Raw genomic sequence first — 17,045 nt, 5'->3', positions numbered from 1 at the left:
ACCTTCATACTGTTAGGAAACAATAGGTCTGATATTTACAACTCTCTCAAACAAAGCAGAGAAATATCTCTTTAAAATCTACACAGATGCACATAGCTGTTGTGTCCTGAGGGGTTTTTATTAGCAGTAGCTTTCTCTCTTATTCAAATATAAATCATGAAGAAGCCCTCTTAAGTGTCCTCTCAAATCCCCTCCTGTATTTATCACAACTCATCTCTCTGGGGTACCTGACGGTGACGGATTAGGGGGTCTCTTATACATTTGTTAGAGAACAAAGAGCCAACACCCCCCTTTACCCCTCCCCCTACGCCCCCCGAGATGTGCATACATTTCAGGACAAAACTGTATGTGGGATGAAGAGACCAGTTTGCATCCAGTGTCAGGATGTAAAGAAGACACTTCATGCTGTAGTTCTCACTCACAGAGTAGTGATGCAGCCACTTTTCATCGGTTCTGCCATTAGGGATTTAGTGCTTAATGTGAGTTAAACAGTCAAAATGCTCACAATGTTTCAGCACCTATATAATAACTAATACCTTCATCTTTCAGATCTTATCTCTATTATGGCATGGAGCTATTTCAGGCCTCTCCCTTACAGCACCAATATAACACTGCTGGACTTATACAGTCATTTAAATCTATACTAGCATGGCTGCCTTATCATCCTTTAGTGCACAAATAAAAATGTCACAATCAAACTGCGTCCAAAGGGCTTAATAAGGCAGACATGCAGAGAACATCTGGCCTTTAAAAGGCAAAAGATGAGCAGAAGGAGGGGTCGCCAAATTATTCCGTTTCATGCAGTGTCAGCAGAAAAGGAAAAGGAGGGAGACAGAATGTAGTGGAGATGATTTGTTTCTCTCGCGTCCCTCTGCAAATAACCCCTAATCTTGTCAAAGAAAATTGCGTATGCATACAAGCTGCAACCCTACTGCCAACAACAACTTAATCTGAGCCGCAGCATAACAGACACTCTTAGAAACGATTTTGCTGGACCTACTTTACCATTTAAAATCATGTTAGCAATACTTAGCTTTATTACATTTGAGGAAAATATTTACTGTACAAGTGCTTGCACACTGCACACACACCATCTTTGCAACTCTGTCTCCTTTAAGCACTACAATGTAAAATTAAATAACATATTGACTCACATATTGTTGTAATTCTTATTGGGTCTCTTTGCTATAATACAAAACTATATTAGAGCTACACCACAAAGCAGTCACATAGTATTTAAAGGATGTCTACACAGTAAGTGACAGCTATTATTGGCTCACTAATGACCATCTTGAAAAAAACGTTTAATCAGAAAGGTGATATTAGCTTTCATGCTGACTGTTATTTTATAACATCACACACGTAAAAGGGAGGATTCAGCTGATATGTGACTGAGGTTAAACTGCCATTGTTCATTGAAGATTTGATAAAAAAAAAAGAATCAGAGTGAGCAAAATGACAGATATAGGCAACACCATTTACCTTATTTCATTCTACAGACTGGCTTGACCTCGGTAAACTACAACGAAATAAACAGAGATAGAAGTGCATAAAGTTAATTGAAGAAATGCATCCAACCAGACTCACAAGGACCCTGCTGCCACTTTAGATGTTGTCAAATTTCACTACATTATAGCCAACACTGGAGCAAGCATCTCATCATTTCATCACTTCACCTCATCACCACAGAGCTCAGTGATGAAAGCTCCTTCCCCAGAGACCAATTCTCAGGCTGTTTTCACATATGAACTCAGAACAATGTCTGGAGATTCCATTCCAGGCATTGTCCAGACTGTTTCACACATGCTATAACACACAACAGGAGATTGCCTGTGTCAGGGAAATAGTCTGTTTGGTTTCAGCTGGGGGTGGGGCCCGGGAGTGTGCAGGAGGCAGGACATGACACCAAAAGTACCCTGTGAAAATCACAGTGTTCTGTTTACAGCACATAGAGTCAGGGCCAGTTTCGTGATTAGAAACAATGTACTATGTATATAAGCCTGGTTTCCTGAAGCAGATAAGCACACCAACACTCGAAAAGTCAAACAAATATCTGATAAACTTTGGGAATTCCCAACTTGTTAAAGTATTAACACCTAGATAATAATTTTAATTATTAAAAACACAGATAGACTTAAGCTTAAAAGGATAGCCTACACTTACCCTCTATATTCTATACTGTTCCGATTATACAGGTTTAGACTAAAAGGCTTGGAGGTTATTTTCCAGATGACAGAACCAATGCACACAGATAATCTAGAGGGTCAATATGTCTCAAAAAAAAATGCTGCACTGCTCACATAACTAAACACTATTACAGTGTTCCACAACAAATCCATACAAGTCACATTCAATAAATGTACATCTGGTGGAGGCACTTCAGTAATGAAAGGCCAGAGTGACCTTTTCTGACATTAAGTCGGTCAACAGAATGAGTCTCCCTTTCCTTCTCCAGGCAAAAAGCATTTCCCTTTGTGAGAGGAACACGAGTAATCATGGGTTTAATCTCACCAGCAGTTTGGAACCAAGACCAGAAATGTCACAGACCGGAGGGCTCTTGGAGGACAAATGTAAGGGCAATAGGTTCTTGCTATGAATGCCGACAAATGTAAACATGTAAATGCTTTATAACTGCTTTATCCACATTTTAGTTTTTGCCACACAAATACAGTAGAATAGCAAGAAACACTTCAATAAATGCCTTCAGATTCAATCTATAGTCTACAGCACGTTTTGCAATTCCAGATTTTATGGTGTAAAACTAAATATATAGCTCCACACTGTTTGTTCCAAATACAGTTTGACAGTGAACACAATGTCTGAGCAGTGTTCCACAGAGAGAGCCTGTGCCAGACAGCAGACAGACAGTGATGTTTGGGCTGGGATATTGTGAGACACCAATACTCCAGAGATTCCCATCTCACTGCTTTTTCAATTATTCACAAGCCATAACATAGCTGGCTAAAAGACACACACACACATACACACAGGACCTTGTGATTATATGTCAGACAGGTTGTTCTATTTGGGCCCGTATTGAAGCAGCCTATAAAACAGTTACAATAATTGATCAGTTCACTATTTTCTGATCTTTAGCAGACTAAATGTTTGATTGACAGATAAATCAATAGGAACTAAATATATTAGTTGAAGCCCTTTTCAACTTTGATACACATCCATGCAATTTATATAGACTGATCCAAATCATAAATGATCCTTGTTTAAGACACAAAAGAAGGCACAAAATACTGTGTACAGTGCTTTGTAAGAAAATACTGCATTTAGTCTGAATGCTAGAAAAGAAGTAGAACCTCAGTTACATTTTTCTTTTTACTCACGCTGCAGCAAAACAAAGTTTATCTAATGAATGTGAATAAGGAGCAAATATAAAAGCATCAAAATATTCACATACTGCATGTTTCATGTCCATGGATGCACATGCTTAATGGTTACCTTAAATAAGATATGATCTATAAATTCCATACAACTTCAGCCACTTTCAATAGGAGCACAGAGATTCATTCTATTCTTATAAACATCACACACACACACACAAACACAGCATTCACCCAATCATCACTTATGGGTAGCACTCGTGATAAGGACACAAAAGAATGATGGTCCTACCCCAACTGCAAATAATGGCGTAATTATACACAATAATCTAAGAGTGACAGTCCCCTGGTGAAAAAACAGAAGTGCCAACCCCCACTGGACTGAAATGGCCAAATAATCATTTCTAATGCATCATTCAATGCTCCCCCTCAGCTTCTGTGGCCTCGAATCATCTTCCAGGTTGTGTGTTGACAGTTCATTAGGGGATTTTACTACACTGTGATTGTTTCTGATGGACTAATGAAGTGCGGGGGGTGGGGAAGACAACAGGCAATGTTGCAAACAGATTACTACCTTGCTTAGATGATAAAATACTGTCTCGACACTCAAACTCAAACTATTTAACAAAGGAAAAGAGCTCTTATTGAATTGTCAGTAAAGCATGCTTTGGTACTCTATAGTAGCAGATACAGAGAAAAAACAACAACAGCAGGCATTACTTTACCAGCAATGCACAAATTCAGCTGAGAATTAAAACTGAACTCAATACACGAGCGATCATGTAGAGACTGTTGTAGCAGGTTATGTGAGTGGCAGCTCAACATGGTTCAGGTTGATTCAGCTGCCTTCATGTGTTGCTCTTCACAGTCTAGTATGAAAACAATGTAGTGCATGTTTTGTTTACTGCACCAAGGTACTATCTATAACCTTTAAACAGTACCTGCTGGCTGTGTTCAAACAAGTATAACTTTTTAAAATAAACTATTCCATAGGCTTTTACACAAAAGAATGATACCTTTTAATTAGTTCCAAATGTCTAGTAATTTTAAGAAGTTACTGTGACAGTTGTTGACTGTACACTAATACCTCTTATGCTACATAAATCAACTACATGAACATCTCATGGGTTCCTTATTGATTTTCTGTTGGCTACCATTAAGTGGATTTTCCCTCCTTACAGTCTGCACACGCTGGAGTGAGTTAAGGACAAGGTCACCATAGGTCAGAATGTTACATTGCTAACCCTCTGATTCTGCTACAGCAGCACAACCCTAAATAACACGTTGAGAAACTGCACTGCACACATGGGTTCACACAAAACATCACTGTGTTCCAATACAAAGGGCAATTAAAGTATAGTATCAGTAAAAGACTAGGGCATACTTTCCCATTCAGTTCCACTGGAAAACTTTTGCTTGGTACTGTACATAACAGTGTAAAACCTACTCTACATAATCCTGTAATAATGAGATTATTCTGCTTTATGTATGTCATAGAACAGGAACTCAATAACACATTATAGTCTGCAATGTGAAAAGAGTCATAAAGCCAAAATATTCTCTTGAAGAAGACTGGTGATCCCATGATTAGTGATAGGTTTCAACAGAATAAAGAAACTAATACAGAATCGATTTAGGTGGTTTTGTCAGTACAACACCAAACAAATTTCTGCTAATTTGTATAACAAAAGATATAACTTATTACTTAAGACTCAATACGTAAGAAGACAAAGTAAACAACACACAATACAAAATATTTTAAGTCACTGCTTGACTTCTACAGAGAGTTTTTATAATATTAATGGATTACTAGACACCCATCACATGAGTCCAGGCCTCAGGTCCAACTATCAAGAACAAAACTGGGAGACAAACAACAAATGGTCCACACTCACCTTACGTAACCCTTCCACTTCAAAACCATTGAGGTTTGCATACAGAGAGTGGTGCCTCTTTCCTAACAATGATGTTGAAGTCACATTAGCTGTGGTAGAGACTGCCTTGTCCAAGAGCCCATGTTGCATATTAACCTGCTCTTCTGACCTCCTCAACTCCTGCTGTTGTTGTTCAGGAGCTTCCGCGTCCTCACGGCTCTCCATTCCTGCGTGTGCAGGCGCAGGCTCAGTCTGCTCAGGTCGAGTGCACAGGTCATACATTACTCTGTGTCAAAGTCAAGCAGCACAGATGAAATCAAAATGACCAAATGAGGTGACCAGCCAAGACCAAGCCATCGCAGGCTTTTCATTTGCCGGAAGTGAATAACACAGATCAGCTGTGGTAGGCCGACAGCCCATAAAATAATGAAAGATGTCACCGTCCCCTACTCCAACAGTTCATAGGCAGGAGTGTTGTTACAGTTAAGGTGAAGTGTCTGAAAGCAAGCATAGGCCTGTTTTAGCCATGGCTGCTAAACAGCAAACATCAGGTCTCATAGATTTGTAAAATCCTGTTTAAGCAAACAAAAATGACACCAGTGGAGGTAATGCTTGTTTAAAATCGGTTAGGATTAGAGTCCATGAGCCATTTCTAATAAAAACTCAATTAGTGATGAACGAGGAGTTGTAAAGTACCTCCTCCTAATCTGCACTGTGACGTTTTCTAAAATTAGGACAATCAGCTCTCAAGGGATGTTACATTTTTTCAGTCTTGGTTTGCGACAATAATTGACTGACTGTCTTCGTCCTGGTAACATTCTTGAGCAGGCTCTTACTACTATTTATCAAAGTGCAGCATTCAGATTGAGAATCCTGCTCACTACATGCCTTACAGATGTTCCTTCATGCCTTACCGCTCTGTCGTCTAAAGGGGTTTTTCATGGGTGCTTATCCAGACAGTGGGAAAAGATACTGTACACAAGTCCAATTCTTATCCTACATTATGCTAAAACAGCGCATGTAGGCCCAAATGAAGCAGCAAACAAGCCGAGACATGCAATGGAGAAAAATACAAGAGAACGCTCTAACTAACAGGTCTCCATTAGCGTTCCTATTTTCTCAGTGTGGCTGAATGGCAGGGTGGCATGTTGACTCTTCAGCTGCGAGTCTGTCCTCGTTGATGCTGCGGTGTCAAAAAGCATTTCATCCAGATGCAATAAGACTCGACAGAGCTGCTTAATCCTATCTTGGTTCCAGCGCCATATAGGTGAAGAAAGAGGACGAGGGGAAAAATGTGTGTATAAGACGGTGAGTGTCGCTGAGAGGAGGGGGGTAGGGAGGACTGCTTCCATCGTCCTATCACAAAAAGGCAGGCTTTGAGACGGGGTCCAATCATTACCACAACTAGAGCTCGTTTCCATGGAGATGACGCTGGAATGATGTTGGCTGCCTATTGATTGTTCAAGAGGCAGCACACACTGCAACACAGGCAGACTGCAAGAGGCAGGCAGAGGAACAAGTTGGTCTAGTCTAGACTGATTATGTTTTACTGCAGTTGCATGCTATAAAAACATATAACATGTCTGACAAGGTGGCAAATGCTCCTTATGTTTTAGTACTTAAAACATATAGATGGTAGTCTAATGCCACAAAAGACCTGGGTAACTTAGCCTCACTACCCTCCACTCTACTATAGGAGGTACGATCAGGTAATACAGCTAATTGTCTATCAAATAAAACAGCGACCTGAATAAGAGCCAAAAGGGGGCCTGTCTTATTATTTGAGAGGACATATGGTTGTATCCTCATACAACCTTGACAAACTCTGGGTTGAAAGTGTCACAGATATAACTGTGGAAACCATTCTGGTAACCCAAATAGATACAATAGTGAAAAAATAAACGTACATTTTTCGCAACTGAACTTTACCTAGCAGCTCTTTAAAGAGATGTAACAGGACTGTTTCTGTGTTTAAGGAATGCAAAGGGATAACAATGTGAAAATATCTAACAATGACTTTTGTCAGTGTCATTCATCTAAATGATAATAAATGCTGAAAGTGCTTCCTATTCTACAGTATATACACTATGCACACTGAGTAACACAGGGAAAAGGGGTTAATTTTAATAGACTGAAAAATGGAAAGGCACCTAATCCAGACAACTCAGCTCAGTCATATTTCTGCCTCAAAAAACTGTATGAACCACTTGTGAAACACTGCATTTCACAGCTCCAGTCTGTTCTACTATTATTACATCATGCTCATGAGAACATGTCATTAGTTGTCTAAAAAGTCCACTGAACACTTCTATTCTGCTTCAGTTCCTTTCACAATTGGAATTTATTCCATGATTGAGAAAAGAGGTGAAGCGAAACAGCTAACTAAGAACAAAATAAATGATTACTGCTACACACATAAGCACTGGCACAAGCAAATGTTAAATATGTGTAACATATGTAAACAAAACACATCCAGTAAATATTTAAAAAAACCCTCACTGACCATTAAAGAAAAAAAAAAGCATCCAGTCAGCATATGTTAATGTTGGTCAAACAGCATATTGCTCCGCACAGAAGTGGGCTATAGCCAGGTCTATCATGGCTCAGTGGTATTAACATACTGTCACACTGACATATTTTGACACAGCATCCCCGTCTGCCTGCCTGTCATGATATCGAAGAGCAGGCTGCTGGTCAAGTACATCTGACATGAAATTGTATCCATTAAATTAGGACAGGGAGGGAAAGAAGCATCTCTGCAATTTGGCAAAAAGCTAAACAGCAAATGTTCAATAGCTGTCAGCTGTCTGTGATGTTACAGTCTCACCACAAGAGTGATACAAATGATAAGAAAGATATTATAATAAACAATTCTCCTATCAACATTCAAAACACAATATCAAATATTTTATGGCACAAAAAATTAATTTCCACCTTTAAAATTTTGACTTGTGAAGTGCTGTGATAATAAGCATCATGGCTTAGCAGTGCTGTGCATAATACAGTAAACAGCCAAGCTGGCATTGCTGTTGTTGACATGCATCAAGCTTTGATTAATTTTTTATTTCCCCCTCTATGAAAACTTGATCCAAGAAATAAAGGCACTGACCCACTTCTGCTACTTCAAAAAAAGAGAGAGGGAAAGCGAGAGAAAAAAAAACAAAAAAGTGCATAAACAGATCCAACCCTCATCTAACCCCTCCAATTTGCTGTCCTTCATTCACCAGCTCTGACAATACGTTTAGGTTTGATGTATCCTAATGGCAACTTCTGCTGCTGCCTTTTTACAAAACTGTGTCATCTGAGAACAATACCACATACTTTCTTCACTTACACAGGATACACACAAAATGCTTTGGTGAATAACAATGAATGAAAATATATAGCCTGCCTAAAAAATGCATTGGACTGGTAAAGCCAATTCACTTGAGTTTGCTGTACACTGAAGGCATTTGGGATCAAAGCCAAAATATTTGAAATATGTGAAGAAAAAAAACAATAAAAACAGTCAATGACACCACCGACAACCTCCACAGAGCAGGGGTGAAGGTATCACAATCCACCAATTGAAGAAGATTTCAGGAGAAGAAATTTAAGGGCATACCAAAAGATAAGCCAGGATAGAGTTAATGAAAAAATACACAACACAACTACAGAAAAACACAAATGTTTTGGAACAACATTTTACGCACTGATAAGACCAAGATTCATCTCTACCAAAGTAAAAGTGAAAAAGAACAATCTGCTCATGATCCAAATATCATAAGCTCATCTGTGAAGCATGGTGGAGGTAGCATCATGGCTTGGGCTGGCATAATCGCCTGCGAAACATCTTCACTGATCTTTATTGATATGGCAGCAGCAGAATTCATATAGATGTGTACAGAAATATTTTGTCTGCTTTATATTCTTTATATAATAATATAACACAAAAACACAGTATACTACAAAATGTCTAATTACAATAAATAATATACTATATAAACTCTATATACCAATATTTCCCCACTGAACTGTATATATTGAGGTAATACAAATGCACTTAATAAATGAACAAAAATAATAATGATTAATATGGAAATGTGAAACAGCTTACCTCCATATTTCTGTCCATGCATTTGGCAGGCATTGACACATCTGACCCAGACCCCTCAGTGCAGCAGGGAGGCTGGTCGTCCCAGCCTGCATGGGGAATGTTGTGGGGGTGACAAATTTTCAGCGAGCTGGTCCAACAGGTGTCCACGGCTGCAGCAGAGGTGCAAGGGTCAACTGCACACAAGTCCCTGTCTGAAGGCTGCTTTTGCTGATCTTCTTTGTTGTTGTTCTTAGTTGAGTGGGAGGCACTCTGGGATCTCTGAAGCATTTGACAGAATGCTGTTTTTTCTTCCTGAGTTGGCTTTTTTGAGAGATGTTTAAAAATATAACTGGGGTGCTCTGCTTTCGGCCTTCTCTGCAACAGTCTTCCATAGGCGTCTAGCAGGTGGCAGAGGAAGATCGCCTTTTCAAGCTCAAATTCCTGCCTGTGGTGCAATTTTTGGATGGCCTGCTCACCATGTATCTTCTCATACAGTGTCAGCAGCAACTGATTGAGCTTTCTATGTGTTCCTATGCTGCACAAACAAAACGACTCTTTCCCTGTGGATTTAACCTTGCTGCAACGTCCGGTGTCTTTAATGCTCAGCTCCTTAGCCAGCACACGCCAGTGTTTGTTAGAATGCTTGTCCTTTTGGCACCCACTCCTGGCTGTGAGCTCCCTCACAGCCCTGCGCTGTTCCCTCTCAGCTTCTTCCCGCAGGCGCCGTATCTCAACAAGGAGGTGTCTGCGGGCCCACTGTGTTCGGTTCTTCTCCGCTTCCAAATCAGCACGCAGCCTCTCTAGCTCTCTACCATAGTCCGTCTGGCTCTGAAACGGTGTCTTGGATGATAGTGCCAGAGGGTTATCCCTGTCTTTCCTCATGATGCCACATTCACAAGACAACATGCGAGGAAAGGTAAGGCACTCATTTCTAAAGTAGGGCCAATGATCAAAACTAAGAAGAGAATGCGGGTGGGTGGTGGGTGAAGACATGCAGCATGCAATTATCACACCAAGTCACAGGTCACTGGAAAGATGAGACAGTGGGGGAAGTGGGAGAAACAGGAAAATGGTTAAGTATTATTTTAGATGAATGCGCTTACAAGAAATACAGTGGTGAAAGCACAGGTGGTGATGTAAGAATCAATGCACAAGATTCAGAAAATGAATGATAATTGCACTTATAGAGTTTATTGAAAGCAATAAGGATAAACACACATGAAATAGTGACTTCTGTTGCTGTTATAAATATGCAGAAAGAAAACCACTGAAAACCATGCGTGTGCAAATGAGCAATGAAATCTGAGGAGATAGCCCAGTATGAAATCCATGATTGAATTCATGTGCACATGAAATGATCATTTAGAAATAGTTTAACTAGACTGTGTTTCTTCCTTATATGTTAGTGTGAGATTTTAACGTTTAGACGTGCTTTACTGAACAGCTGCCTCCATCGTGCAAATGTACGTAACAACTTTTCATCAGATGACAACATAAAAACAACTTGTCAATTCTTCGATTACTCATTATTGCCTGGAAGCAGGAGCCTATCCTCCAGCTGAGGGTGCAACAAGTGAACCAGTGCCCTTCAGCGAAGAAGCCTAACAGCACTGCACCGTTAGCTCTCACCACGGTAACGTTAGCCAATTTTACCCATCACTAGCTCAAACTAGCGGGACCATATGGGCACTGGGACACGGTTCATATTACAGACACTGTGGGTACTTTAATAACTTGCTAATTAGCTAGCTTACTTTAACAAATCATTATGTGGAAATAAAATGGGTAATGTTATTTGAGAAACAGTCTTCACTGGGGCTAAAACAAGCCCTGACTAGCTAACTACTAGCCAGCGTTAGCTTACCGTTAAGTTTTCTAGCAACAACTTGTATCAAACTCACCTCTCAGCGGCCACAACTAGGATATTTAACTGTTCGTCAATTGAGTCGTCTTCTGTCAACCAAGATGCTTTCGTAGCACTTAAAACAGCCGTGTAACAGCACTGAGTTTGCTAACGTAAACTGTTAAAAGTCCTCAGTCCCATGCAGGGTTTGTTTATCTGTCACCAGAGTCTCTGTCCACAAGCGGTGCTGCATTCACACGCACTCCGCCATTGTCCCATCATTCAAAGTTTTTACCGTAAAATTGTTTTACTTGGCGATCATTTAAATGTATTTTATTAGAAATAAAAAAAGCCCATTTTGAAAGTTAAACGCGGCGGTCCTCTATACTGTAAGAACCAAAGGAGTATAAAAGTATAGCCCGTAAGATAACTCTTACAATCAACGCTTTCAACATTTGTTGTAGGCATCCCTACCTCTCTTTCTAAATGCGTGTTTCTCTGCTCTAAACTCTGAAGGTCCGCTATTTCTAAGTGTATTTACACATGTATTCCAGTTGTTGTTGTGTGCGTTTCAACAGCAAGCACAACCTCACCCGCAGTCAGTGAAGGCAACTCGAGCATCGACTCCTTCCGACTTGTGTGAGGTGGACGACCACTAGCGGCTGCTGGCTGCTAGTGCTCAGCTGGCTGTTGTACGGGTCAATTAAAAGACACTGACCTAACTGAGAGTTGTGTTGTCTTTTATTCACCATTCTGATAAAAAAAAAAAAAAAGTTGCTCAAATTGTTTTTTGCTTATTGTCTTAATTGTTCCACTAAGTGATGTTCAAGTCAGCTGATTGAGATTCATACACAATCTGTATTATTTCCTTTGTATTGTCATGGTAAATGTGTACAAATCTCCTGAGAGAAAAAATAATTTACAGATACAATTAGGTATGAGTGGAATATATTAATATTAATAATGAATTTTGGACCTGTTATACATTGTGTCCAGCTGGTTTTACCAAACCAGTATATTCACTTGTACCTTAAATAGTCCTACTTTATTTGTAATTTTCCCTTTTCACTGAAGACACACATAAAGAACATCTATTATTCACTGATAAAGAAAGTATAGGTGTAAACAGAAACGTTGTTTTTTGCCTTAATTCCATTTAGCAGCAAACAACTTTCTGCCTTTATGCATCCAGGAAATTTACAAATTCAATTTGTACAATCACCAGTAAAACAAGCGCATTAGCTCAGAGCATCTCTAATGGTTTGTTTTCACTGTGAATGGGTGAAGGAGACAGAGATGAACAGAAAGAGAGAGAATCAGCATGGCGCTCTCTGATATCAGGGTGTCCTTGGGCCGCTCCCTCTCTCATTTCCATCTCTAATCACTGCTGTCGACTCATGTGTGGCAGACTGATCTGGACTTCACATTACATCTGCTTTAGTTCTGATGTGTACACGCATACATTTTTAATCCCGGAAAGGAAAACTAGTTTTAAAAAAGCAAAATCAGTGTAAAATATTTTCATTCACACAAGCCAAATTCAACAAGAGCAACGTGAGTGGGGTGTGCATCCGGTTACACATTGGCTCCCTATTGTATAGGACACTGACATTCACACAATAACCTTGTACAACATTTGTATTTCCTTAAAGTATTAAATAAATATAATAGTCTCAAGGTTATGTATTCACCAGTTGTATTTCATCATTGAAACATGTCTCGATTCATCTGAATTTTATAACTACCTTACTTTAGAGGAGTTGATCTAAAAGTCTTAGCATGTGTTCATGATATGAGTGAAGTGTGTCACAGTTTTCCGCACGTGATAGAGTATTACCTTTTGTCCAGGAAATGATTGCTAAATCATATACAGCTTTGTATAAAGCAAGTGCTTTCTATACAAGAGTCTGCACCATTCAAATTAAAGATGACTTCTGTCCAGTAACTGACCTCATCAAATCAACAGGATGTTAACACGGAATCCATTCCAGAAACTTCATTATTCATAATGACCCCTTTTCTCACTTTGTGTGTGTCTTTGCTCGGAAATTCATCTGGGGGATGAGCGGGCTGGTCTTCCTTGAGCCTTTTCTTCTGTCGGGCCTTTTGTTTGCAGTAGCTTTGTTCCTTTTCATCTTTGCCCTGTTAACTGTAGAAGAGAACAGCACAAACATCTGAGGTCACCGTACTGACGTGCACACATTTATCACCACCCTAGGGGAACAATATAATGTGTTGAATCTTCTTTCCTAACATTGGTTTTGATTAATAATCCACACATGTCTGCTTTGTCTTTCTTTATAGTAAACAGTTAATGAGTATAGTACAATCCATTAAATATACCATTCTTATGTACTACTTTTACTATTGTATTACATTTATTGTGTGCTTGAAATTACATTAATTCGATTTTTTTGTCATCAGGATTTTGTTATACTCTTTCACTTGTTTCAACACTTGTTGTTTATCTCATTACTTTGCAGCCTCCTTCATATGATGGTGCACAGTGCATATGCAGTGCCAGCAGTGCCAGTCACTGGGAAATAAATATATTTTCTGATCTCTAGACTAAAGTATAAGTGCTGTATTTCATTATAAATAACAGAATAAGACTTTAGTGGATTCATCATTTACAATAATGTCTCCTTTCAGTATAAACTGTTTGCTGCAACTGGTTGCTTGATACATTATTACTAGTCACGGACAGTTACTGTCACATGAAAAAATGGAGAGAGAAGGAAATACTGCATAATGTATTGTACCATCAACATGTGACTAATTACTGTACTGTTAGCTTGCTAGCTGGTACATGACTGGAGGTTTATTTTGCCTAGACCACGCGATGACACCTCAAGAGGAAAGCCTGCATCCGTCCTTGACTATCTTATCAATGGCTGTGGACAGCCTGCACGTTCCTGCACAGCTCAGGAAGGATTAGCGTATGGAAGCAATTGTTATTAGACTGCTGCACAATTCAGAAAGGCCCTAGGCTTCTCCCTTTATAAGGAGATCAGCAATTACAAGAACTATAGAATATCTTATATGTCTGTAAAAGGACCAGGTTAAGACCTATTAGGCTTCTTCTGAAACTAAATATTTGTTTTTTGCTAGTAAAACATAAAAATCACTTCAATCTTTTATACAATTTATTTGTTAAATCAGCTGATGAAAAGTGGGAACAACTGTGCACAAGATTGTCATGTATATATGTACATTTTTTGCATCATAATGTCTTTTACCTCACAGTATTTCTGTGTGGAAGAGTCATGTGCACACGCCCACACACACACACACACACGCACACAGGACTCGAGCCCCAGCACCATCTTCCTTTGCATGTGTGTGCAGAGATGAGCAGGACCGCACCTTCTGTGAGCGCTACCTGAAACTGGAAATGCAGGGATACCAGTGACGGATTAGCTTTCACTGGCTTTGTCTGTATTTTTTTTTTTTTTTTTTTGCCCCTCCTGCTCCTTTTAAGTGTAGACAGGTAAGGGGTGTTGGAATATTACCATACAATGCTCTGGTATTTAGCTTTACATAATCTCTGCCACTGAAGCCAGGTACTCATAGTCATGCAGGGTTAAGGAGATGAAAGACCTAAAACACATAGCGCTGGATGCTCTGAGTTCCCTGCCTTCGCTTCTGCACACAGTTTCTGTGATTTCTGTGTGACTTGTGGAATTAAGTGCCTTCTATTCGAGCCCCGAGGACACTGTTTAAGTACTTTTTTGGAGGAGGAAAGCTGTTTTATTTTGATTTTTGTTATTGTGGGTGAAAATAAATACTTTCACCACAGGTATGTATTTTTTTTAAACAAAATGCTAAATTGGTTTGTGTATTTACTTTATATGACAATTATTTCATCATGTCTCTGGTTCTCGGACAAATCAGTAAGTGGATTAAAATCTACCATGTCTCTGTTACAGTTGCCTTACTATTGTGTGTTTATCACAATATGAAAAAAGCTCATAATGTGCAATGTTGTTGTTAGTTTAATTGGGATTATACAATGCCAGATGCAGATTCTATTCATTCTATTCATCTTTAAATGTGTTCAACATTAATAATTGGCTGTATTTTAGGTTTTATTATGTCACATTTCACAAAAACTAATTGGCAGAAGAAGAGCATTGCTCATAAAAAAACAGCCATGGATAGACACACATGCAGACAAATGGATCGATTCTCTGTTTAAATGGCACAAACGTCTCTCAGTTGAAGGGACTGACAGTGTTATTCTCTGGTTTATCTCAGGCATTAGGGGGTATTTTTGTGGGGCCGAGATCTTTCAGCTATTTCTCAGCACTGGGAAGTGAGAAGGGAGGGGAAGTAGAGCCGACACAAAAGGCAACATTATTCCCTAGCGGATCTGTGCTACATCCTTCTATGAATGGAGTATTGAAAAACATAACACTGGGGACTAGATTATTTTTCATCCCTCATAACTGAGCCATTTGTCCCAGAGTTTCGAGTGGTTTGTCGGTACAGTCTGCAAATGAGGCAGCTGTGGATCTCTCGAGCGCTGTGCTGGTGTTAAAATCCCCACCTTCCAATTGGATTTATCTGGTGTTCTGTAAAGCACCTACAATGTAAAGGCGATCCAAGATTTAAGTGAAGAAATGTAACTGTCCTGAGTTGTGGGACCAAAGGGTCAAACTCTAACAAAGTGACTGAGTGACAATGTGGTTAGTTTACCTGAACAGGCTGAAGATAACTGTCCGTATACCATAATGTGTTGTAGCTCAAGATACTAACACCCCCTCCCTCCTGCTGCTGTCCAAGGAGACGAGAGGCGCCCCAGAACCCACAAGTGTCATCAGCTGCCTAAGCGTTTTGGAGGGTTCTAGTGACAGATTGCAGGAAGCAGCGTTTATGCCTGACGATGGGGACCACAGAAAGCAGAAATGTCTTTTTGTGCCCCCTGAGTCCGGAATGTCCACTATCTCAAGGGGCCAATATCAAGTTCTCCCCTCATCATCTCCTAATACACATTCCTATGGAAGGTCAGAGGGGAATTCTGCACGAGCGCAGAGACGAACCACCCAAGGTTATAGCGCATATTCTGGTCTTCTACTGACACTGTGCTTTTAATAACACATTCACGGAGCGTTAGTGCAAAAACAACATGTGCGATTTTGAATCCATCATTTCAGCCTCCTCCAGGGTTTTTTTTTTTTTTTTTTTAAATCACACGACTGATTTCTCAGTGCGAAAGAAAGAGAGAGTTTCAGATGGTTTCTCAGTTGAGAAGAATGTAGGGTATTCAGTATCTGCTGCAATACTATCTAACTCTGATTATTGAGTGATTGTCAGTGAATCCCAATATTGTCTGAGGGAAAATCCCCTAGAGAAACACAATGCAGGTGCCTGTGGGTAACACAAGCCTTCCTCAGCTGTTGATGATGCTATGAAGCTTGGAAACAAACATTCCTCTGATCTAAACAAGACCTGGGTCTGATTGTCTTCCTGCGGCCTCCGTTACCTGCCCCCAGGATGTGAGGCAGCCATTTTGTGCTAAGAAATGAAACTTGACACTGTGTTCCTGGTGCGCCAAACTGGTGGCACATGCCCATGTCTGGGGAACTGGGGGGAATTTTACATTTATAGTCTTTTCCTGGTTTGCTCCAAGAAGTGTTTGTATGCCATGAGAACTTCCTTCCAGACCTTCTATGTCTACTGGGGGCCATGTGCGCCACATTTGTGGGAATGATCTCTTTTTGATGTTTCCCAGACTGTCATCAATACCTTATACAGCACATGAAAAACAGCTCCAGGGTCCATTACAAAAAACAATCCACTGCTATAATTAGGCTACTCTGGACCAGGACAAAAATAATTGATCCGCAGTAGAGAAGTGTGTCCTACACACTGTGAGGGAAAGTGACAGTGTGTGACTGTGTGTGTATCACAGGCGG

The 17,045-nt window shown here is 39.9% G+C and overlaps 1 protein-coding gene across 1 annotated transcript in view; it reads right to left on the bottom strand.

Annotated features, from left to right (window-relative positions):
• LOC113170751 (peripheral-type benzodiazepine receptor-associated protein 1) overlaps window positions 1–11,355 on the bottom strand; it is a 51,090-nt gene extending 39,735 nt beyond the window's left edge. Inside the window, exons 1-2 of the mRNA XM_026372987.1 lie at window positions 11,186–11,355; window positions 9,306–10,311 (exon numbers count right to left, since the gene is read on the bottom strand). Coding sequence (XP_026228772.1) covers window positions 9,306–10,277 — 972 coding nt within the window. The 5' untranslated portion in view covers window positions 10,278–10,311; window positions 11,186–11,355. The remainder of the gene's footprint in view (window positions 1–9,305; window positions 10,312–11,185) is intronic.
• Between the last annotated feature and the right edge of the window lie 5,690 nt (window positions 11,356–17,045).

This window comes from Anabas testudineus, chromosome 14 (genome assembly GCF_900324465.2).
Source record: "Anabas testudineus chromosome 14, fAnaTes1.2, whole genome shotgun sequence".
Classification (NCBI taxonomy): Eukaryota; Metazoa; Chordata; class Actinopteri; order Anabantiformes; family Anabantidae; genus Anabas; species Anabas testudineus.
Note: the sequence above shows the minus strand (reverse complement) of the source record. Positions and strands in the feature narration are given on the sequence as shown.